The sequence below is a fragment of the Genypterus blacodes genome, unplaced genomic scaffold (genome assembly GCF_046128005.1).
Source record: "Genypterus blacodes isolate CSIRO-AG114 ecotype Tasmania unplaced genomic scaffold, CSIRO-AGI_Gbla_v1 ptg000137l_1, whole genome shotgun sequence".
NCBI classification, from domain to species: Eukaryota; Metazoa; Chordata; class Actinopteri; order Ophidiiformes; family Ophidiidae; genus Genypterus; species Genypterus blacodes.
The window spans coordinates 626,833-643,954 of NW_027466939.1; the positions used below are offsets into that span (position 1 = coordinate 626,833).

Below are 17,122 nucleotides of genomic sequence, written 5' to 3' on the forward strand. Positions count from 1 at the left end.
ACCCACTTCTAGCCAGACTCAGCAGATGTCTGAAAGCTTTGCATCAGGGCTTTTTTCCGCAGAGTTCAGTCCCTCCCATATGAAAATGCAGTGCAAGGAACTGCACTCTCATCTCGGCCAATTAAACACCCCCAACAGTACGGCGGTGGGAAGTGGGGGAACTGAGCCTGAGCCAGAGGAACAGAAAGGCGCAATGCAGCGTAATACAGATTCATTTTCAGGTTGAGGTTGAGATAGTGGAGTCAGGGGTGGCACTCCTGCAGCATTGTGAGTCTTCCCCTGCGATGAAGGCAGCTCGCACCAAGGAGATGAAGATGATCCAGGAGCCTTCACGCAGCTAGCTACCTCGCCGTCGACCAACCGGCCTGCTTTTTGGAGCTGACAGGCTGCCACGCAATAAATAAATCATCAAAAAGAGCTGCAATGCAGTGGGGGTCGCATTAGTGTTCTGTACTCTCAAGCAGCCAGTGCGTGGAGAGAAGACGGCATCTTCCTCCTTCCTGTTCCTTCCCCCGTTCCGGGCTTTGAGGAGACGTCGACGGCAGCGGCGGTGGTGGCGGCGGCGGCGGCTCTCTGATTCCGCTCAAACTAGGATTGGATGCGTGGATTCTTGTAGACGGCGAAATGGAAGGATGGATGCTTTGATAGATAGGAGGGACTGAAGCTGGGAGGGAGGGAAAGTTTGAAATAGGGGCGGGAACATGAGGAAGCAGTGGGAGCAGCAGGACGTGTAACGCCAGCGTGTGAGTGACAGACGCAGAGCGAAGAGAAGAGAGAGAGAGAGAGAGGAGGAGAGGAGACTCAGTCTGTCAGGGAGAGAAAGACAGAAAGGCCCGAGGGGGAGGAGGAGCAGGGATAGGGAGACAAACACCAAAAGGAGGAGGCAGAGAGTGACAGACAGACAAGGCTCGCATGGTGGAGAAGTGGAGGACGGAACACCGGTGAAGGGAAGGAGGAGGAAGAGGAGGGAGTGAACGAGGGAGAATTTGAATGCATGTGCGAGACGTGGACTGAAGGCATCGACGGCTCATGGTCCTAGAGCACAGACGCAGGAGAGGAGCAGTCAGAGGAGGAGGAGGAGGAGGAGGAGGAGGAGGAGGAACATAGACACGGGCGTACGGAGAGAGGAGAAGAAGAAGAAGAAGCGGGGAAGGGGAGAGCTGGTCAGCAGTTGTTCCTCTAGATCAGACAATGATGGGGCTGTATTACCCAGCAGTGCTGCCGGTAAGTTCCCTCTCTTTCTGCAGGCGAGCGAGCGACCCTCTGCACACGCTGAGATTTGCGAGGTCGGAAGTTGAAATGCTACAGGATCTCTCTCCGGTTGTTGTTGGGAATCATTATTATCCTCATCAGCGCTCGATTTATTGTAGTTGTTGTGTTTTTGTGTTGCTTTGCTGCGTCTTGGCCCAGGTGAGGCCTTTGTCAGATAGTTGGCAGGGCATCGGGTCGAACAGCTCGGCTCATTTAGCCTTTAACTCATCGAAGCCAAGGAGTCAAGGAGTCTTGGTAAATACATACATTGTGTGTGTGTGTGTGTGTGTGTGTCGCACTATGACCTGGAGACAACACGGAGACGTCACGGCGTGTCGGTGCCAGGATAACGGAACAACACAAACATTTCAAACGTTTGCTACGGCTGTGACTTGACACTGGCGGATGATTTGTGTAGGGTTTTATGATCTGAGTGTGTGTGTGTGTGTGTGTGCTGTGTGCCATACAGTGGGCGTGTCTGTGCTGCTGTAAGTGTGAGACAGCCGGAGGATGAGCGCTGTGCTGTGGCTGTGTTCTAGCTTGTCCTGCTCCATGGTACTGGTTCCTCAGGGCCTCAGGGGACCACTGAGTGTGTGTGTGTGTGTGTGTGTGTGTGTGTGTGTGTGTGTGTGTGGTGGTGGGAGGTATGTGCACACGCGCTATTCCAAATCCCACTGAGTTTGTTGGGTGAGACCCGCCCTTCGTGCCTAACCCTAACCCCAACCTCAGTAAGCTAAGGTTAGGACGCGTGTTCCTGAGTTAGGATGAAGGCAGAAAAGGATTTGTGGCTTTCAAAATCAACACTCTCAAACACGGGCGCCGGGCCAATCCTAGCGCTTGAAGGCTACGCAGGGCGGGTCTTTGCCAGGAACTGTGGTGGGATTGGGAATAACGCTGTGCAGGCGCCCGGTAGCCGGCGCCGGACACATCATTGAAGTGAGGCGTGTTGACGTGTGTGTGTGTGTGTGAGCGCCTCTGAGTATAAGACTGCATGTATGGCAGGTGCTCCATGCTTCCGCCATGCTGACTGCACAGAGTGTCATGTTACATCTCACATGTGTGCCTCTCTTGTCATGTGATGCGCTGGCAACAGAGGGCAGAGGCTGAGATTTAGTCAAGTGAATCATCGCTCTGGCTGTCCGTGCCGTTCAGAGCTCCTCGCTCACCGGATTGAAAGGGACAGGTGCCAAGGCACAGTTGTTGTTTCTGTACACACACACATACACACACACACACACACACACACACACACACACACACACACACACACACACACACACACACACACACACACACTTGCTCCCCCCCTTCTCTGCCTCTCTGTGTCATTCTGAGCTTAAAAACACAAAGTTACTCTAAATGAGCACACAGCAAAAAACTCAGACTGCTGCCAAGAAAACACAACAAATGCACACACATCTGAATTCTTGAGGCAAACGATTATTGAACAATCCGGCTGCAGAGACACGTAGATCTATACGTGCTGCTGACTGAAGCAGAAGGCTGCGGCCTCACAGGTTAGACCTTTACGTCTGGAGGCATGTAGGACTTCTATAATGAACCATGAACGGCTAAATTAAAAAACGAGTATCGTGGCGAAACACAGTAAGATAATTGATGAACTTCACCTTTGAATGCAACACAAGCAAGGATCCAGTGGGCCGAGACACCAGCGCATGGAGACGCACACACACACGGACAGATTTGTTTTTGTTTTTAGACAATTGTTCCGGCAGTCATCAGGTGTGAAGGTGTTCATGAAAGAGTTGGGTCTTCAACCGTTGTTTCAAGATCTCAGCAGATCAGATTCCATCACCTGGGGCTCCGGGCGGCGTGACTGTGCCTGAGCATAAACCTGCATGAAGGAGTTCAGATAAGTGGGAGCCGTATTGGACGCTTCTTTGTAGGCGAGCATCAAAGATTTGACCTTGATGCAGGCAGCCAATGGGAGCCAATAAAGGGATATGAACAGCGTAGTGATGTGTGCTCTTTTGGGCTGGTTGAAGACCAGACGGGCGCCAACGTTCTGGATCATTTGCTGAGGTTTGAATGTGCGTGCATTCCGGTAAACTGTGCAGGATAACAAGAGACGGCGTACCAGCTGTACAGGTGAGGACGGGTAGACGACGTTCCTGATGTTGTGCCAGGTGAAACTGCTCGGCCAAGAGACTGAAGCCATGTGTTCTATGAGGGTTGGTTGGCCATCAGTCATCAGACTCATAGACTGTGTGAGAAGGACTTGTGATGAGTCTAGCTGAATGCTGATTGGTGGTTGTATGAAGGGATTAGCTGGAATGATAAGGGGTCGGGTCTTTGATATGTTAATGACAGGAAGAGCGAGGTGTCATCAGCGGGGGAATGAAGCCACGTGGCGGGAGGGGGGGGGCGATGATTGCGTCCTGTTGTGATGGTGAATAGTGAAAAGAGAAGGGTTCCTATTTAGACACCTCTTCTCTCCGTGACACTCTTAAAGATCTCCTTGAGAGGTGGGAGTGGAGCCAGCAGGGAGCGAGCTGAGAGGCTGAGCTCAGAGAGTGGAGAGGAGGCTCTGATGGTTCACTGTGTCAAAGGCAGCCAGTAGGTCAAGCAGCAATAGAAGTGATGATTGACCAGCAGCTCTTGATGATCACAGCGTTTCCACTAAAGGCAAGAAGGCCGTTTCAGTCGTGTGACTTCACTTGACTTGTTGTCATCATGCAGGCTGTTCTCAGACTGCATGGAGGCTAGGTGCAGCTTAGCTTAGCTTCTATTAAACTGCAGTTAGCCAATATGCATGAAACGATGCTACACAAGCCCTTATTGACCGACACCTCTGCCCCTTAAGCCAATTTCCCTTTGTCCAGCTTGTAGAGGCAGCATGCTAAGTGATGTAGGCCTGATGTCCTTCCTGAAGGACTTCTCCATTGCTCTATTGTTAAAAGTTTTGGTTTCCCAAACTGGTGTTTAATTCTATTTCTGTAATCCTATCTGAAAAAGGAATACATATCCTGTCTGCAATCAAAAATGTATAACTGCAATATCATGTCTGTCTGCAGGACTGGAATGTCGCGTAAATACACACTGACACACTGACACACACACACACACACACACACACACACACACACACACACTGATAAAGGTTTTGAGCTTCAATGAAATACGAGTCTCTCTCTCTGTCTCTCTCTCTCCCCCTCTCTGTCTCTCTGTCTCTCTCTCCCTACCTCTCTCTCTCTCTCTCCCTCTCCCTCTCTCCCTCTCCCTGCCCATTATTCCGCTTCAAAGAGACGACACCAAAAGCAGGTACTGGTAGTATCACCTAGGCGGGCGCTGACAGACAGGCGGAGGGGGTTAGCTCCACTTTAAAGGTGTCACACCACCGGTCCATCAGCCTGTCCTTTTGTAAAAATGAACCGCTGAAGTTACTGCTCTCTATTATTATGATCATCATTATGTCTGTATGTATTTATAGAGTTTGAGTGAGGGTTCATCACTCTAACTGTCTGCTTGGTGCTCAGCCTCTGGGTGTGAAGCCCCTGAGTGTTCTTCACCTCACTCAGTGGTATCGAGCCACGGCAGAGACGTATCCCACTGAATACTGTGATTGAGCATTACAGAGAATTGAGACAACCTAGCGTTCCACCTCCCATTTTGTCTTCACACAACTGTGCTTGGTTAACCAGAGAGTCGGAGCAGGAATTTTGCAAAGGACCCCCACCTATGTCTCTCCCTCCCTCAGGGTCTGTTTGCGTGTCAGGATTGTAGACGCGTTACTGCGTAGGATTGGTCAGTAATGGGCTAGTTTCTTTGTTTGCATGTAAACACACACACACACTACCCCTCCCCCCCTCTGTCAGGATATTGAATAACACAAAAATACACCATCTTACCTGCAGCTGCACACTAAGAGGTGACCCAAAGTGCAGAGGCAGCAGTATTGGTGGGCCCTAATGCACTACACAACAACACACACACACACAACACCACTCTGCCTCAGGATTAAGTGTCCTCTGCCTGTGGGCCACCATGATAGAGCCCTGCATGAACGTAACGCTGCTGTAACAGTCACCGCCACCACCGCCCCCACGCTGTACGCACTGGGTTAAGGTGTGAAAACAAACCAGAATGACACCGTACACACACACACACACACAAACATACAGGTATACACTCCAAACACACAGAGGTGCACGTGCTCAGTGACGTGCATGCGGAGCGTTGGTGCAGTGGGTTGATGAATTGTATACAGCGTCTCCCCGAAGCTCAACACTTCTGCATTGTAAGGAGGATGTGTGTGTGTCTGTGTGTGTGTGTGTGTGTGTGTGTGTACATCTGCACACTCCAATCCTCTTATTCTGCAGCAGGATGTCAATGGGATCAAATTACTGCTGGGTTTGAAATTTTAACTCATTCTTCTGAAATGATGATGTATTGGTGACCAGCGTCCCCTCCTCCCCTCCTCCCCTCCCCCCTCCTCCTCCTCCTCCCCCTCCCCCTTCTGCTGCTGCTGCTGCATGAACTCATTAGTCGAGCAACCGTTTCTGAGCGATTCCTCGGCGAGCGCCCAGGGGAGCAGTATTGCATCATGCATTCTGTTGTGCCTGCGAGAAAATTATTCAGTAGAAACGTCAATAGATTCACATTGATCCTCGCCGTCTCATCAGCGGTTGTATGAATTCTGGCTGCGGCAGGATTATGAGATCGTTCTTCTTCTGCCTCCTGCCCCGTAATCCAGTCTGCATAATAGAGACCACTTAAGTGTAAATGTCAGTTAATGTTCAGAGTGAGGTTACGGTGAAACAAACCAATCCTGGGTGATTCCAGTGAGCACGGCGGTGCTGCAGAGGAAGCTGCAACGAAAAGAAGCGATGTGCCTGTGGATGAACGCAGAGGGGAGAACAACTTGGGCTTGAGTTTTTCCTCCTGCATTATTTAGTAGAAACATTGCAGACGTATTACCATCTTTGTGCTGAGGGGGTTTTCTGTTAGCAGCCAGGAAACTCCCCGAGTTCCTTTTCGGTTCTTCATCAAATAGGCCGGCCTGTATCTTCCTCTTCCTCTCCCACTCTGACTGGAATACTTGGCATGTACACAGGGGTGATGGTGCTGGTGTTTATCTGCCTTTCACAGAACAGACATCAGGCCTTCAATGGCAATAGAGTGTAGAGAGTGGAAACCAAGGTTCTATTATCTCTTTGTAAATCTTTATTTGTATTGGAAGGACAGAGTTTATGCCCCTGGTGATGTCTGCTGCCCCTGCTGTGTTCTAAAGACTTCTGGATTCTCTGTGTTTTTTCTGTAGGGTGAATTTTAAAACGAGTTGCGTCTCCCAAACAATGCTTCAGTAAGATGGGAGCTAATGCTGATGCTGGGATGCTAGTGACATAGATGCTACTGCGCCTCTAAATCTCTCAGCTTGTCACTTGTGTAGTCTTTACTCCCTCCTCATGCTTTTTCTCAATGGCAAAGGGACATTTTAAGTATTTATGTTGTAGATGCAAAAACGCTGATGTATGTAAACAACACCATTTTCTATTCTAAAATATTAAATAAGGCTCCGAAATACAGGTACGAAATGTCCATGACTTTAAAAGAATATGATAGATTTAAAAATAATTGCAAAAGAAAAGAGTCAGGCTGAGTTTAGAAGCCGTTTCTCCCATGCTGAGTCTGATGCAGGGCTGTGACTGTGTGGGTGATTGAGCTCCTAATGCTGACACTAAAATGGTGCTGACTATGATGAGACCTTTCAGCCACAGCAGGAGCGTTTGCTGGCTTATTGAAGTGCATTTATTCACGGCTATGTTTGAGGCATTGTAATTAAACTCTGAACCTATTTATTGGTTATTCCTCTTATTGGCTTCCTGCTGTGTAAACCATCCTTTGTCTTCAAATAGATATCAGTGAGTAATCCTGATGTTCCTTTTAAGGGACGGCCCTTGTTTAATGTGATTGGCTGACAGTCAGGAAGGAGAGACGGGAGTTTATGTAGGGAGGCTGCCTTATAAGGGCATGGGTCGTGTCCTGTGCTTTGATGATGGCCACAGGGCAGCAGAGGCTCGGAGTGACTTGAGAGGCGGTGTTTGTGGTTTACAAGGGGAAAAAAAACCTCCTTCTGGCTTTCATCAAGCGTGGCAGGCCGGTACCAAGAAGGAGGGGGGGGGGGAATCTGAGCCATATTTACTTCTCCAAGCACAGAAATGGAAAGGACAGATTGCAGTTGGAGATGAAGCTGAAGACAGTATTCCTTTTCTATCTAATGCTAAGCAACTGTCCAGACTGTAGGGAGTCTATCAAGTGGGCCGATTGTCACAATTATGTATGATTGATGAGTAAACACACTCTGCACGTTGTGGTTTCGCTGTATCGCCAACCTGGCAATCCATTTTCAGATTTCTGAGGCGTGTGTGTATGTGTGTCTGTGCCTTAACTGGTTGATGAGGCTGATGCGTGCCAGCCACATATGCTGGAAATGGTTTGCCATGAAAAGGGCTGCTCCAGTCCCTCCCCCGCATTCTCTTGGTGTACGGCAAAACATATGGTGTCTCAGGTAACAGAAGTGTGTGTGTGTGTGTGTGTGTGTGTTTACGCATAAAGTGAGAGGGAAACAAGACGGATGAGTAGTTTGTTCCCCCATATGGTACATTTGTCCGGCAACACCGATGCAGATCCTTCACCCGCTCTGCTGATCTCTCCTCAGATCAGTTTAAGGCCACGCCGCAGCTTCTTAACCGTGCCACCAACTCAGACTCAAATGTCAAAGCCGAGAGAGAGAGAGAGAGAAACCGCACCGAGAGCAGCCAGAACTCTAGAACGTGTCATTACGTCCCATAATCAGCTCTCTCCCGTCCCCTTAAGACCCCCTTTTCTTTTTCCATGAGTTCTTTTTCCCTTCTCCTCCTCTCCTTTTAGACCATATAGTGCTACCATGTAGGGCAGTGCTGCTCCTCAGTCAGTGTGTCAGGTATGCCTGTGTGGACTAAAGGCTACACGCTCCTGCCTGCACCCAGGAGGAGCCGGTAAACAATTTGATTCATACAACATTTCTAACTGCTGCCATGATGGAAAGTGCCGGAAAAGAGCATTTAAAGCGACTGTATGACTCAGCAGAATTATAATGTCCCGTTCAGCTGAGTTTTAAAGGATACACACACACACACACACACACACACACACACACACACACACACACACACACACACACACACACACACACACACACACACACACACACACACCTCAGGGAGCGTAGGTGAGCACTCCTGTTAGATTGACATGATTGGGTCCTATAAGCACACGGTCTAATCACAACCCTTGATCTCCTTCTTGTGTCACTCTCTCCCCCGTTTCATTCTTTCCCTCTGCCTTTAAGCAATTTTAGTGTGTGTATGATTCAGCCTTGGGTTGAGATCTGGCTATAGGACACACCCTTTAGTGGCTGGATACAGGCTACTGCATGTTTACGGGCTCGCATGCCTGAACAGGTATGCATAGATTTAAGCTAGCCTGGGTTCTGCTGCGGCCCAACCAGTGTGTTCTAATGTGTTCTCCTCTCTGATGGTCCCACTTTTATCACCAGGCGACACAAACCGTGGCGGGTTTGCAACGCACAATCAGCCCTCACACATTCTTTCCTAACATACATGGAGCCCGGCCACAATGAGAGCGCAGCAGAGGATGAGTTCCCCAGATTTTTCCGTCCTGTCTCTGGATTACGCAGCCTCCTCTCATGCTTTCACTATCTCTCGGTCCCAGACCCCAGAAGCTGTCTGTCTCTGCCAGCTCACAGACAGGCCTTAGCCTCAGCTGGCTGTGTGCTGTCGGTGTGATTGGTACTGCAGAAGCGTAGTAGTGAGAGCTGTAGGATTAGAGAAAGAGAGGAAGAGAGCTCATTTGCTTTGTGGCAACGCATCTTAGTTATTCTGTCTAATTAAAAAGGCTGTCTGGAGACAGAGCGTCTCCAGGCTTCAACCAGACCAGATCCAGCCTACAGACGAGAGCAGACCAACGCTTAATGCTGTCGGATGCTTTGTCATCTCGCCTGCATGTTGTGTGTGTGTGTGTGGTCCTGTAGAAGGAGAAGCACTGACCTCAAACCAAACAGCTTTTTCCTTAGCGCAGCTTTAACGCTCCTGGTTTACACAAGGCTTTCATTTCTCTCTGGCTTCTCCTCGGCCATCCATTGTTTTCTTTCCCTTTCATCCATTCGCTGTAAAGGTGGAAGTTAGTACATCGTGCCCTTGAGTGTGTGTGAAGTGATTGAAGTGTTGGATATTGCAACGTCACCACACAAACAGAGCGTGGTGTGTGTGTGTGCACAGCGCAGTAGCACGCCTGTTAAGAGCGTGTGTGTGTGTGTGTGTGTGTGTGTGTGTGTGTGTGTGTGTGCGTGTTCGTGTGCGTTCTGCTCCTGATGCAGCGGCCGGACTTTACTAAGGGCCCCGTACGTCCCGACTGATGTGTTAAACTTGGTTGAAGTCGGTTTTATGTTTGTGTCTGCTCTCCAATACAAAATCCCATAAGTATGAATACGTTACAGAATCTCTCCTCCTGTCTGTCTGATCCAATAAGTATCTTTCTAACCTTGTATCAAATTTTCTGACTCTTAATAATAGATGTGTTTGCTGTAAATATTTCATAGTTGGCTGACTGAAAACACATGCCTGTGAGAGAGGTGGAGGGAGAGAGAGAGGGAGGGGAGAGCATGAGGGAGTGACTGAGTGTGGAGAGAGAGAGAGAGAGTGAGAGAGAGAGAGAGTGAAATCTAATAGGCAGGCAGGGTTTGAACCCCCTCATTCTGCCTGGACACCACACAGCCTGAAAGATGCCTACACAATCTATATGCTAAACCCTCTCCTTCTTCCCCCCCCCCCTTCCCCACATTCCCCACCTCTGCTCCCCTTCCTGCAGGGCTCTCAAGATTCGACAGGAGGACAGGAGGGCTTGGTGGCCCCGCCCTTTACAGCTTTCCGTCCGCCGCCTCCCCCTCAGAACGGAATGCCCGGGACAGAGTTTGTCCCCGGGGCCATGTTTGGCGCCGGGGGCCAAGGTACAGCAGAGGTAGGGCCCGGTCCGAACGGATCCCCCACCGCCGCCGCCATCATCGCCACCAACAACAACAACGTAAGCACAGCGTCTTTGTGAAGCCCTTTGCTAAATCAAATTGTCGTCTCTGGAGTCCTTGATGCACTCGTTTCCTAAAGGTATAACTCTTATACATCGCAGTTAAAGTGTTGTTAAGGTGATCGATGTTTCCTTGTTCTCTGCATCCAGACGATTAAACTCTCCTACATTAATCATGATGTCATGTATTGGTTACCTCCAGCTGAAGGAGAGAGGCGTGCAGCAGGGCTTTCATTTATTCAGCTCGTGAGCAGAAATGGCGGTGACTTGCTGTCTCTCAGTCCGTCCACTCACCTTCGTCTCTACCCTCTTCTCTTCCTGTCCTCGCAGGGGAAAGTAGACGAGACATCCCAGGGTGAGGTGGGTGTACAGTGCGTCGCGGTCGGCACAGCGGGACCAGGATCTGTGGGAGACTCTATAGAGGCCAAAGGGACCCCCAAACGCCTCCACGTCTCAAACATCCCCTTCCGCTTCCGGGACCCCGACCTCAGGCAGATGTTTGGGGTAAGGGGACAGGATACTGCTTCTGATCCATAAATCAGGCTGGACACCCATGGTCTGGAGTTGGGGGGGGGGGAGATGACACAAAGGGAAGATCCACCCATGGGTGCTCTTTAGTGCCCGAGGGGGGCTTTTGGCTATATGTCAGAGAAAATAGGCCAGAGTAAAGTTCAGAGCCGACGGATGGGGAGGAATTCTGGGAAGGTTCCATTTGTCTCACAGTGACCCCTAGTGCAGAGCAGGTGCAACTCGCTCACGCCAACCTGGCGATAGTGGCACTAAGCATGTCTACATGATCGTGTGACCTCATCTGCTTCTGTCTGCTCACTAATTTCTGCTTTTATTCATTTTGCAGCAATTTGGGAAGATTCTGGATGTAGAGATTATTTTCAATGAGAGGGGTTCAAAGGTGAGGGCCGCTTCTTTCTTCATCCCTTTTGCTCGAAAACCTGAGTAGGCTACTGAATGGAACGTCCACTGTTCACCGTGCTCCTCTTTAAACTCACACAGGCATCATAAATCTTCCATTTTAAAAGGAGAACATGAAGGCTTTGATTGTATTGAGGATGTCAGTATGTGTAAAAGTGTGTGTTACTCTGTGGCCGCTCTCTCACACACTCGCTCTGTCTAACATGTTCTTAATGTCTTGTACCACAGGGCTTTGGCTTTGTCACATTTGAGACTAGCGCAGATGCAGAGAAAGCCAGGGAAAAGCTCCACGGCACGTTGGTGGAAGGTCGTAAAATTGAGGTATATCTCCTTATCTCCTCCTAGCTCCCTCCTCTGTTCTCTTCTTCTATCTCCTCTCTCTCTGCTCCCCATCGTAATTCTGCTTGTTCGCCAACTCTGCAAGCCAGCCTCCCATCCTCCTCCTTTCAGTGATATGCTCTGATGCAGCCCGCTGATATCCCACTCTCTAGTCTTTGTTTTTTAAGTTCTAAACCATCTCTTTATTGTTTCTGTGGTAGGAATGGTTGGGGTGCAAGAACACTACATAAGGCATGCCGGGTTACTTCTCCTCTGTGCATCACATTTTGACACTTAGCTGTTCTCTCTTCACTCCTTTTTTTGTTTTTTTTTTGCAAATTGTAGCCACACTGATCCCAACTTTCTTCCGCACCGATTGTAATGTGTGTGTGTGTGTCGACGGCACTGGAGGGCAATCGGAGGGGCCGCGGTGCAAGGATGATGCATGGCAGATTGCTGTCAGATGCTCTTTATTTCCCTCCCTAGCCCCCAGAACATCCCTCTGTGCCCCCCCCCCCCTCCCCTCTTACAGTGCTGTGGCTAAGTAGTTGTGACAAGCTTATGGCTCCTGGTGTAACAGCATGCTGGGAATCACAGCAACACGCATGTTCTCTTTTACGGAAGCCTGGATCCTTCCCAAAGGACTTTACCGTTTTGTTTCCATGTACTTAATGCTATTCTTTACCGTGAAGCATGTGTTGAGTTGTTAAGGTTGTGTATGGGGGGGGCATGATGTGAGCTTTTTATGATTGTGAGTTGTTTGATTTGATTTGAATTGTAAAGCAAAGTGTCTTCGTTTATTTCAAGTGGGGCTTCAGTCTGCTAGTCACCCGTGTTGGATCTCTTTGAGCCGAGCCACTGTAAGCCAGGATCTCTGCATGGGCTTACTTTGGTGATCTCCTTGTCATGTGTGAGTGTGAGTGTGAGTGTGTGTGTGTGTGTGTGTGTGAGTGTGTGTGTGTGTGTGTGTGTGTGTGTGTGTGTGTGTGTCTGTCTGAGCGTGACTCTGTCCCTGCATGATGAACGAGACTGGCTGGACCCATGTTTTGATTCTGTACTTATGTTAATTCTGCCACAATGTGATGGGGAATGAATGACAGCCACCTGCATCCACTGGTACATCACCCCCTCCCCCTCTCTACCCCTCACCCCCTTCAGTCAATCAGCAAGCTGAATGGATACTGATGGGGCCTCTGTCACCTGCATCAGTCTTGCCTCTTGTTCCGTGACGTCCCCCCCCCTTGGCATTACAATGACCTCTGACCTCTTTGTGTTTCCTCCCCAAGTTCTGCATGATCCAAGTCACCTTTAATTAATTGACGGGCAGTGTGTCTTTCCTTTTTTTTTTTTAGTCGTGACTTTTGCATGTACTCTGTCGTACTGCGGTAGTGGTGACGGGCTGTCAGCGAGTCACGTAGCGGCCGCATGGTAGCGCCCGGCAGCGGAGTGTGTAAAGTGCGTCTCTCTCTCTCTTTGTTTATGGTGCATGGGCTTGACGATGACAAAAGGCTGGCGTTAGGACAGTGTGTGTGTGTGGTGTCGTGTTTACACATTCTCTGAGCTGAGGAGAAAGGGCCCGGACATTTCTTTTTTTGAGGCAATGTCCTCTGCCAGTTCTCCTTCCTTGCAGATGTTGCTGCAGTGTGTCTCCCCCCGCTTCACGTGGTCGCATCATTTCAGAGTTTGTTGAACGATAGGAGTCCAGAGCGACGCAGCTGGTGATGAAAACAACTGCAGTACGTCACGTATCTGTGTCGTGATTCAGAAACTCTGAAATATAGGCCGACCGTATGCTATGGTTTCATCTGAACATGTTCCTGTTGTTGTTTGTTGACTGCAGTTTTGCTTTCTGCTAGCTACTGGCATGGGGTTTGAGTTAATGCGTCTTAAGTGTGCATGGTTGGTATTTGATGATGGTAATCTGTTGCCTCAGTACGGCAGTGCTGCAGACCGTTGGATGTTTTTACTCTTGCATGTCTATTTTCTATGGATTTCCCTCTGAATAGTGAGCGGACAGTGGATGTTCACGTGTTCAATCAGCATGACAGCAGTGACTAGATGCCTCACCGTCTGGCTTCACTCATTGAAATGGGGGATGAATAGTTGATAGTCTGTAGTTTTCACACTGATATCTTATTCCCAGAGGTATGCCGTGCTCACCTGAGAGCTCACACTCCTTCTTCTTGGTGCATGCTCTTAGAAGCTACCTCCTCTCCTAGCTTAGCCAGCAGTGTTGTGCATGTTTCTAGCTGATAATGAATTGGAAACAGAATGGATTTGCTTAAAGTTGTACTGTACTTCTCTTTGTCTGGGATAAAACTCTGCGCTTTGAAGAAGTCAGTTTCCCGTGTGCTTCCACTGTATCCATGTAAGTGGCCCAACTACAATTCACTTTGTCTCTACCTGCTTTCTGTGTTCCCACCTCATCACGTCATGACATCATGACTCTTATATAGAGGCTGTAGAGTCCTATAGTCCTCTATATGTCTGTGTATGTCCGTGAATGCGCTCACAAACATCCGCACCTCCATCCATACCCACCTACCTGTGGCTGTCTATGAATCAGTGTGTGGTAGACTAAGTTTATATGGCTACACAGTCCTCCCTCATAACATTCTGTCTCACATTGCCTTGTGTTATTGACACTTTAAGACACACTAACAGTAAATCCCTTCAATCCATTTCTGTGCTGTGTAGTCACATAGTACACTCTTAAGTGCCAATGCCTGGTTGAACTGGAAGGGCATTAGGCTCACTAACTCCTGCTATAAGTATGTGTGTGTGTGTGTTTGTGGCTGGTGTGTGTTGGAGTGTTATGGGAAGTGACAGCTCCTCCGCAGCGCAGAGTTTTAGTCAGACATTTGAATGATATAGTGTAGAATAGCAGGAGTGTGTGTGTGTGTGCGTGTGTATGCGTGACAAGTGGTGCAGCTCTGCATGCGTCTGTCTTCATCAGTGTGGCGGTGGGGGTGGGGGGGGTGGCTACTAGAGTCCCCTGTGTGTTACCATCACTGCATCACACACAGCCAGCACTGGGTGTGTGTGATGAGAAGGAGGTAGTTGTGTGTCCTGTGGTCCTGCATGACTGACCGTGTACACTCTCATCCAGCAGCATCACACACATTCTTCACTGGGACACACTCGGCTCTAATCTAAGCCTTCAGCTCATCCAGACATTAAAGCCCAGCCTGACCATTAAACAACCTTTATCAGCCATGTTCTCATATTTGATCCAATTGTAACATTGATTGGAATGATAGACAGTAGAGCTTAGAGATGGAGTGTGTGGAAGGCTTACATGCGCTGTGTGTCTCTGTCTCACCCTCTTTGTTTCCCATCTCCCACCCGAGACAGAGGCTGGACAACCATGAGGCCAGATCACGTTTGGACTTTGGCTGTAGTCTTTTTCTGTTTAGCTGCATGAGTCGCCGCAGAAAAAGCTAAACCAGTAAATGAAGTGTTTGTGACATTCGTGTGTGTGTGTGTGTGTGTGTGTGTGTGTGTGTGTGTGTGTGTGTGTGATCAGTATGAGTGAAACGGCGGAGGAGGTCGTAAGAAAAGGGGGAAGCGTGCCACCACTTTGCCCTTTCCCACCTTCTCTCTGTCTGTGGTCTGCACCGCTCTTTTCTCTCTTCTTCTCTCTTCTCTTCTCATCCCCTCATTCTCTTGTCGCCAGTCAGGTTTGTCCCCCTACCCCCTCCCCCCCCCCCCTTTTTTATTTTAGCCAATCCCTTCATCAGCCCCTCGCCCCTCACTTGTGTCTTGTTCATGTTCTTCTTTTACATTAACCTGTAGCCTCAGAGTATGATAGTTACTTTCCATTTCCTCTGTCCGGCTCTTTTTTTAGTTTGTTTCTGTTTTAATATTATTATTAGAAGTTTGTGTGTTTGTTTTTCATGTAGATGTTTCTGTTGATCAGCTGGTCTATGCTCTTCTCTGGTGACTGGTTAAACTCTGGAGACGATAGCTGTTCTATCCACGAGCGAAACATTGTTCTGTTGTGGACTAACTTCACCACATAAGAATGAAATCTTTCTTGTAACATCTCATCTAAACCCCTCTGCTTGTCCCTCTGACTGAAGTAGACCCAACCACCGTTAAACCAGTCTCTGCTCTTCTTCTGCTCTTTTTCGTTTTGAAAGAGGGGCGTTGGTGTGTTTTTGTATTCTCTCTCCTGGCCTTCCTCAGAGGTGACCAGGCTCGCTCACATTCTCAGTCCCTTTTAAAAATGGCTGTGGGCTAATTTGTGGGTTAAGCAGAAGGAAGTGGCCCTCGTCTCCACTCTGTCCTCTGCAATGTCTGCTGCCCCCACCGGCACAGAAACCTGCTCCTGCCACCCGCTCCCATTGTTTCTAATGTTGCTCAGGGCTCTGTTTAGCATTAAAAGAAATTACCATCCTCTCTTCTCCTCTCTTCTCCTCTTCCTCCTCTCTCTCTGTTCTGAACTGTAACACTGCTGCTACCAGGTCTTTATTTAGCATGAGGGAGGGGGGGGAGAGGGCGGGGCATTTAGCTTTCTTTTGTTTCGAGGATTATTTGTTCCTTTATTTATTATATTTTTTCTGTTTCCCTGACGACTTCTGTGTGTTGTTGTCAGTCTCCACGGTAACCACTCGCTGTTTCTACTGCAACGGTAAGTTGTGTACCAACATCTATCACTGAACTGACCTCCACCCTGCTATCCCTGAAATGGCCATTTTGATACAATATAACATCCACTACACTGTGACGGTGACCTCTGTATCCTTACTGACCTGATGACCTTTAACCCCACGAGCACAGGCCCAACACTTTTACAACAACACTCCAGCTCTGTGCCCTGACCAGCTTAGAGGCATTTAGCCACGTCACAGTGCACAACACTGTGAGACAGACTGGATGAGGTTAGCAGTAACCTTCTCTACACAAGCCCCTCCCCCTCCCCCTCCTCCTCCTCCCCCCCATCATTAACACCTCACTGGGAATGACCGAATGTAATCACCTTCCTCTGTGCAGTGACACGGCTGTCCACAACCCATCTGATTAATTCTTCATCGGACTCAATGTTTAGCGTTTCATTTTCTTTGATTAATAAAAAAGAACAAAACAAAAATAAACACCAATCAACGGGGGTGATATGGCGCTTTGCTCTCTGTCGCTGCCTACAGTTGCTTTGCGTGAATGCAAGACCCCCGCCCCCCCCGCCCCCCAGGCAGCAGGGCCAATAACGCTGCTCTGTTTTTGAGTTCCTTTTGTCCATTAACCTGCCGGCATTAATCATAGCGGGGCGTCTAGGCTGGGGGAAGACTTGATTCTTATGTCAGGGATGTGGGAAGACGCGGCCCCTGTGCTTCAGACAGTTAAAGGGACGCCAAAAAATGCTACGACTCCAGGAATCCTCTCTGCCACTGTGTTGTAACCATATGCATCTCTAAACCGGTATGGGGTTTACCTTGCTGTTTATTTTGGGTCTCTCTCTATTATGCTGCCATTTTGTTTGTCCTCCTGATTTGGTTTTCCTGTAGTGGACTGTCTGTGTATG

At 49.0% G+C, this 17,122-nt stretch overlaps 1 protein-coding gene across 3 annotated transcripts in view; it reads left to right on the top strand.

Moving 5' to 3' along the window:
• Nucleotides 1–17,122, top strand: part of LOC143011587 (RNA binding protein fox-1 homolog 2-like) — a 40,418-nt gene that overhangs the window by 11,658 nt on the left and 11,638 nt on the right. For 2 of the 3 annotated variants that reach the window (XM_076164504.1, XM_076164503.1), the window contains exons 3-6: nt 10,141–10,353; nt 10,684–10,857; nt 11,210–11,263; nt 11,512–11,604. In XM_076164504.1, coding sequence (XP_076020619.1) covers nt 10,141–10,353; nt 10,684–10,857; nt 11,210–11,263; nt 11,512–11,604 — 534 coding nt within the window. Of the gene's footprint in view, nt 1–852; nt 1,225–10,140; nt 10,354–10,683; nt 10,858–11,209; nt 11,264–11,511; nt 11,605–17,122 lie in introns of those variants that run through there. The other variant, XM_076164505.1, reaches the window with a different exon arrangement.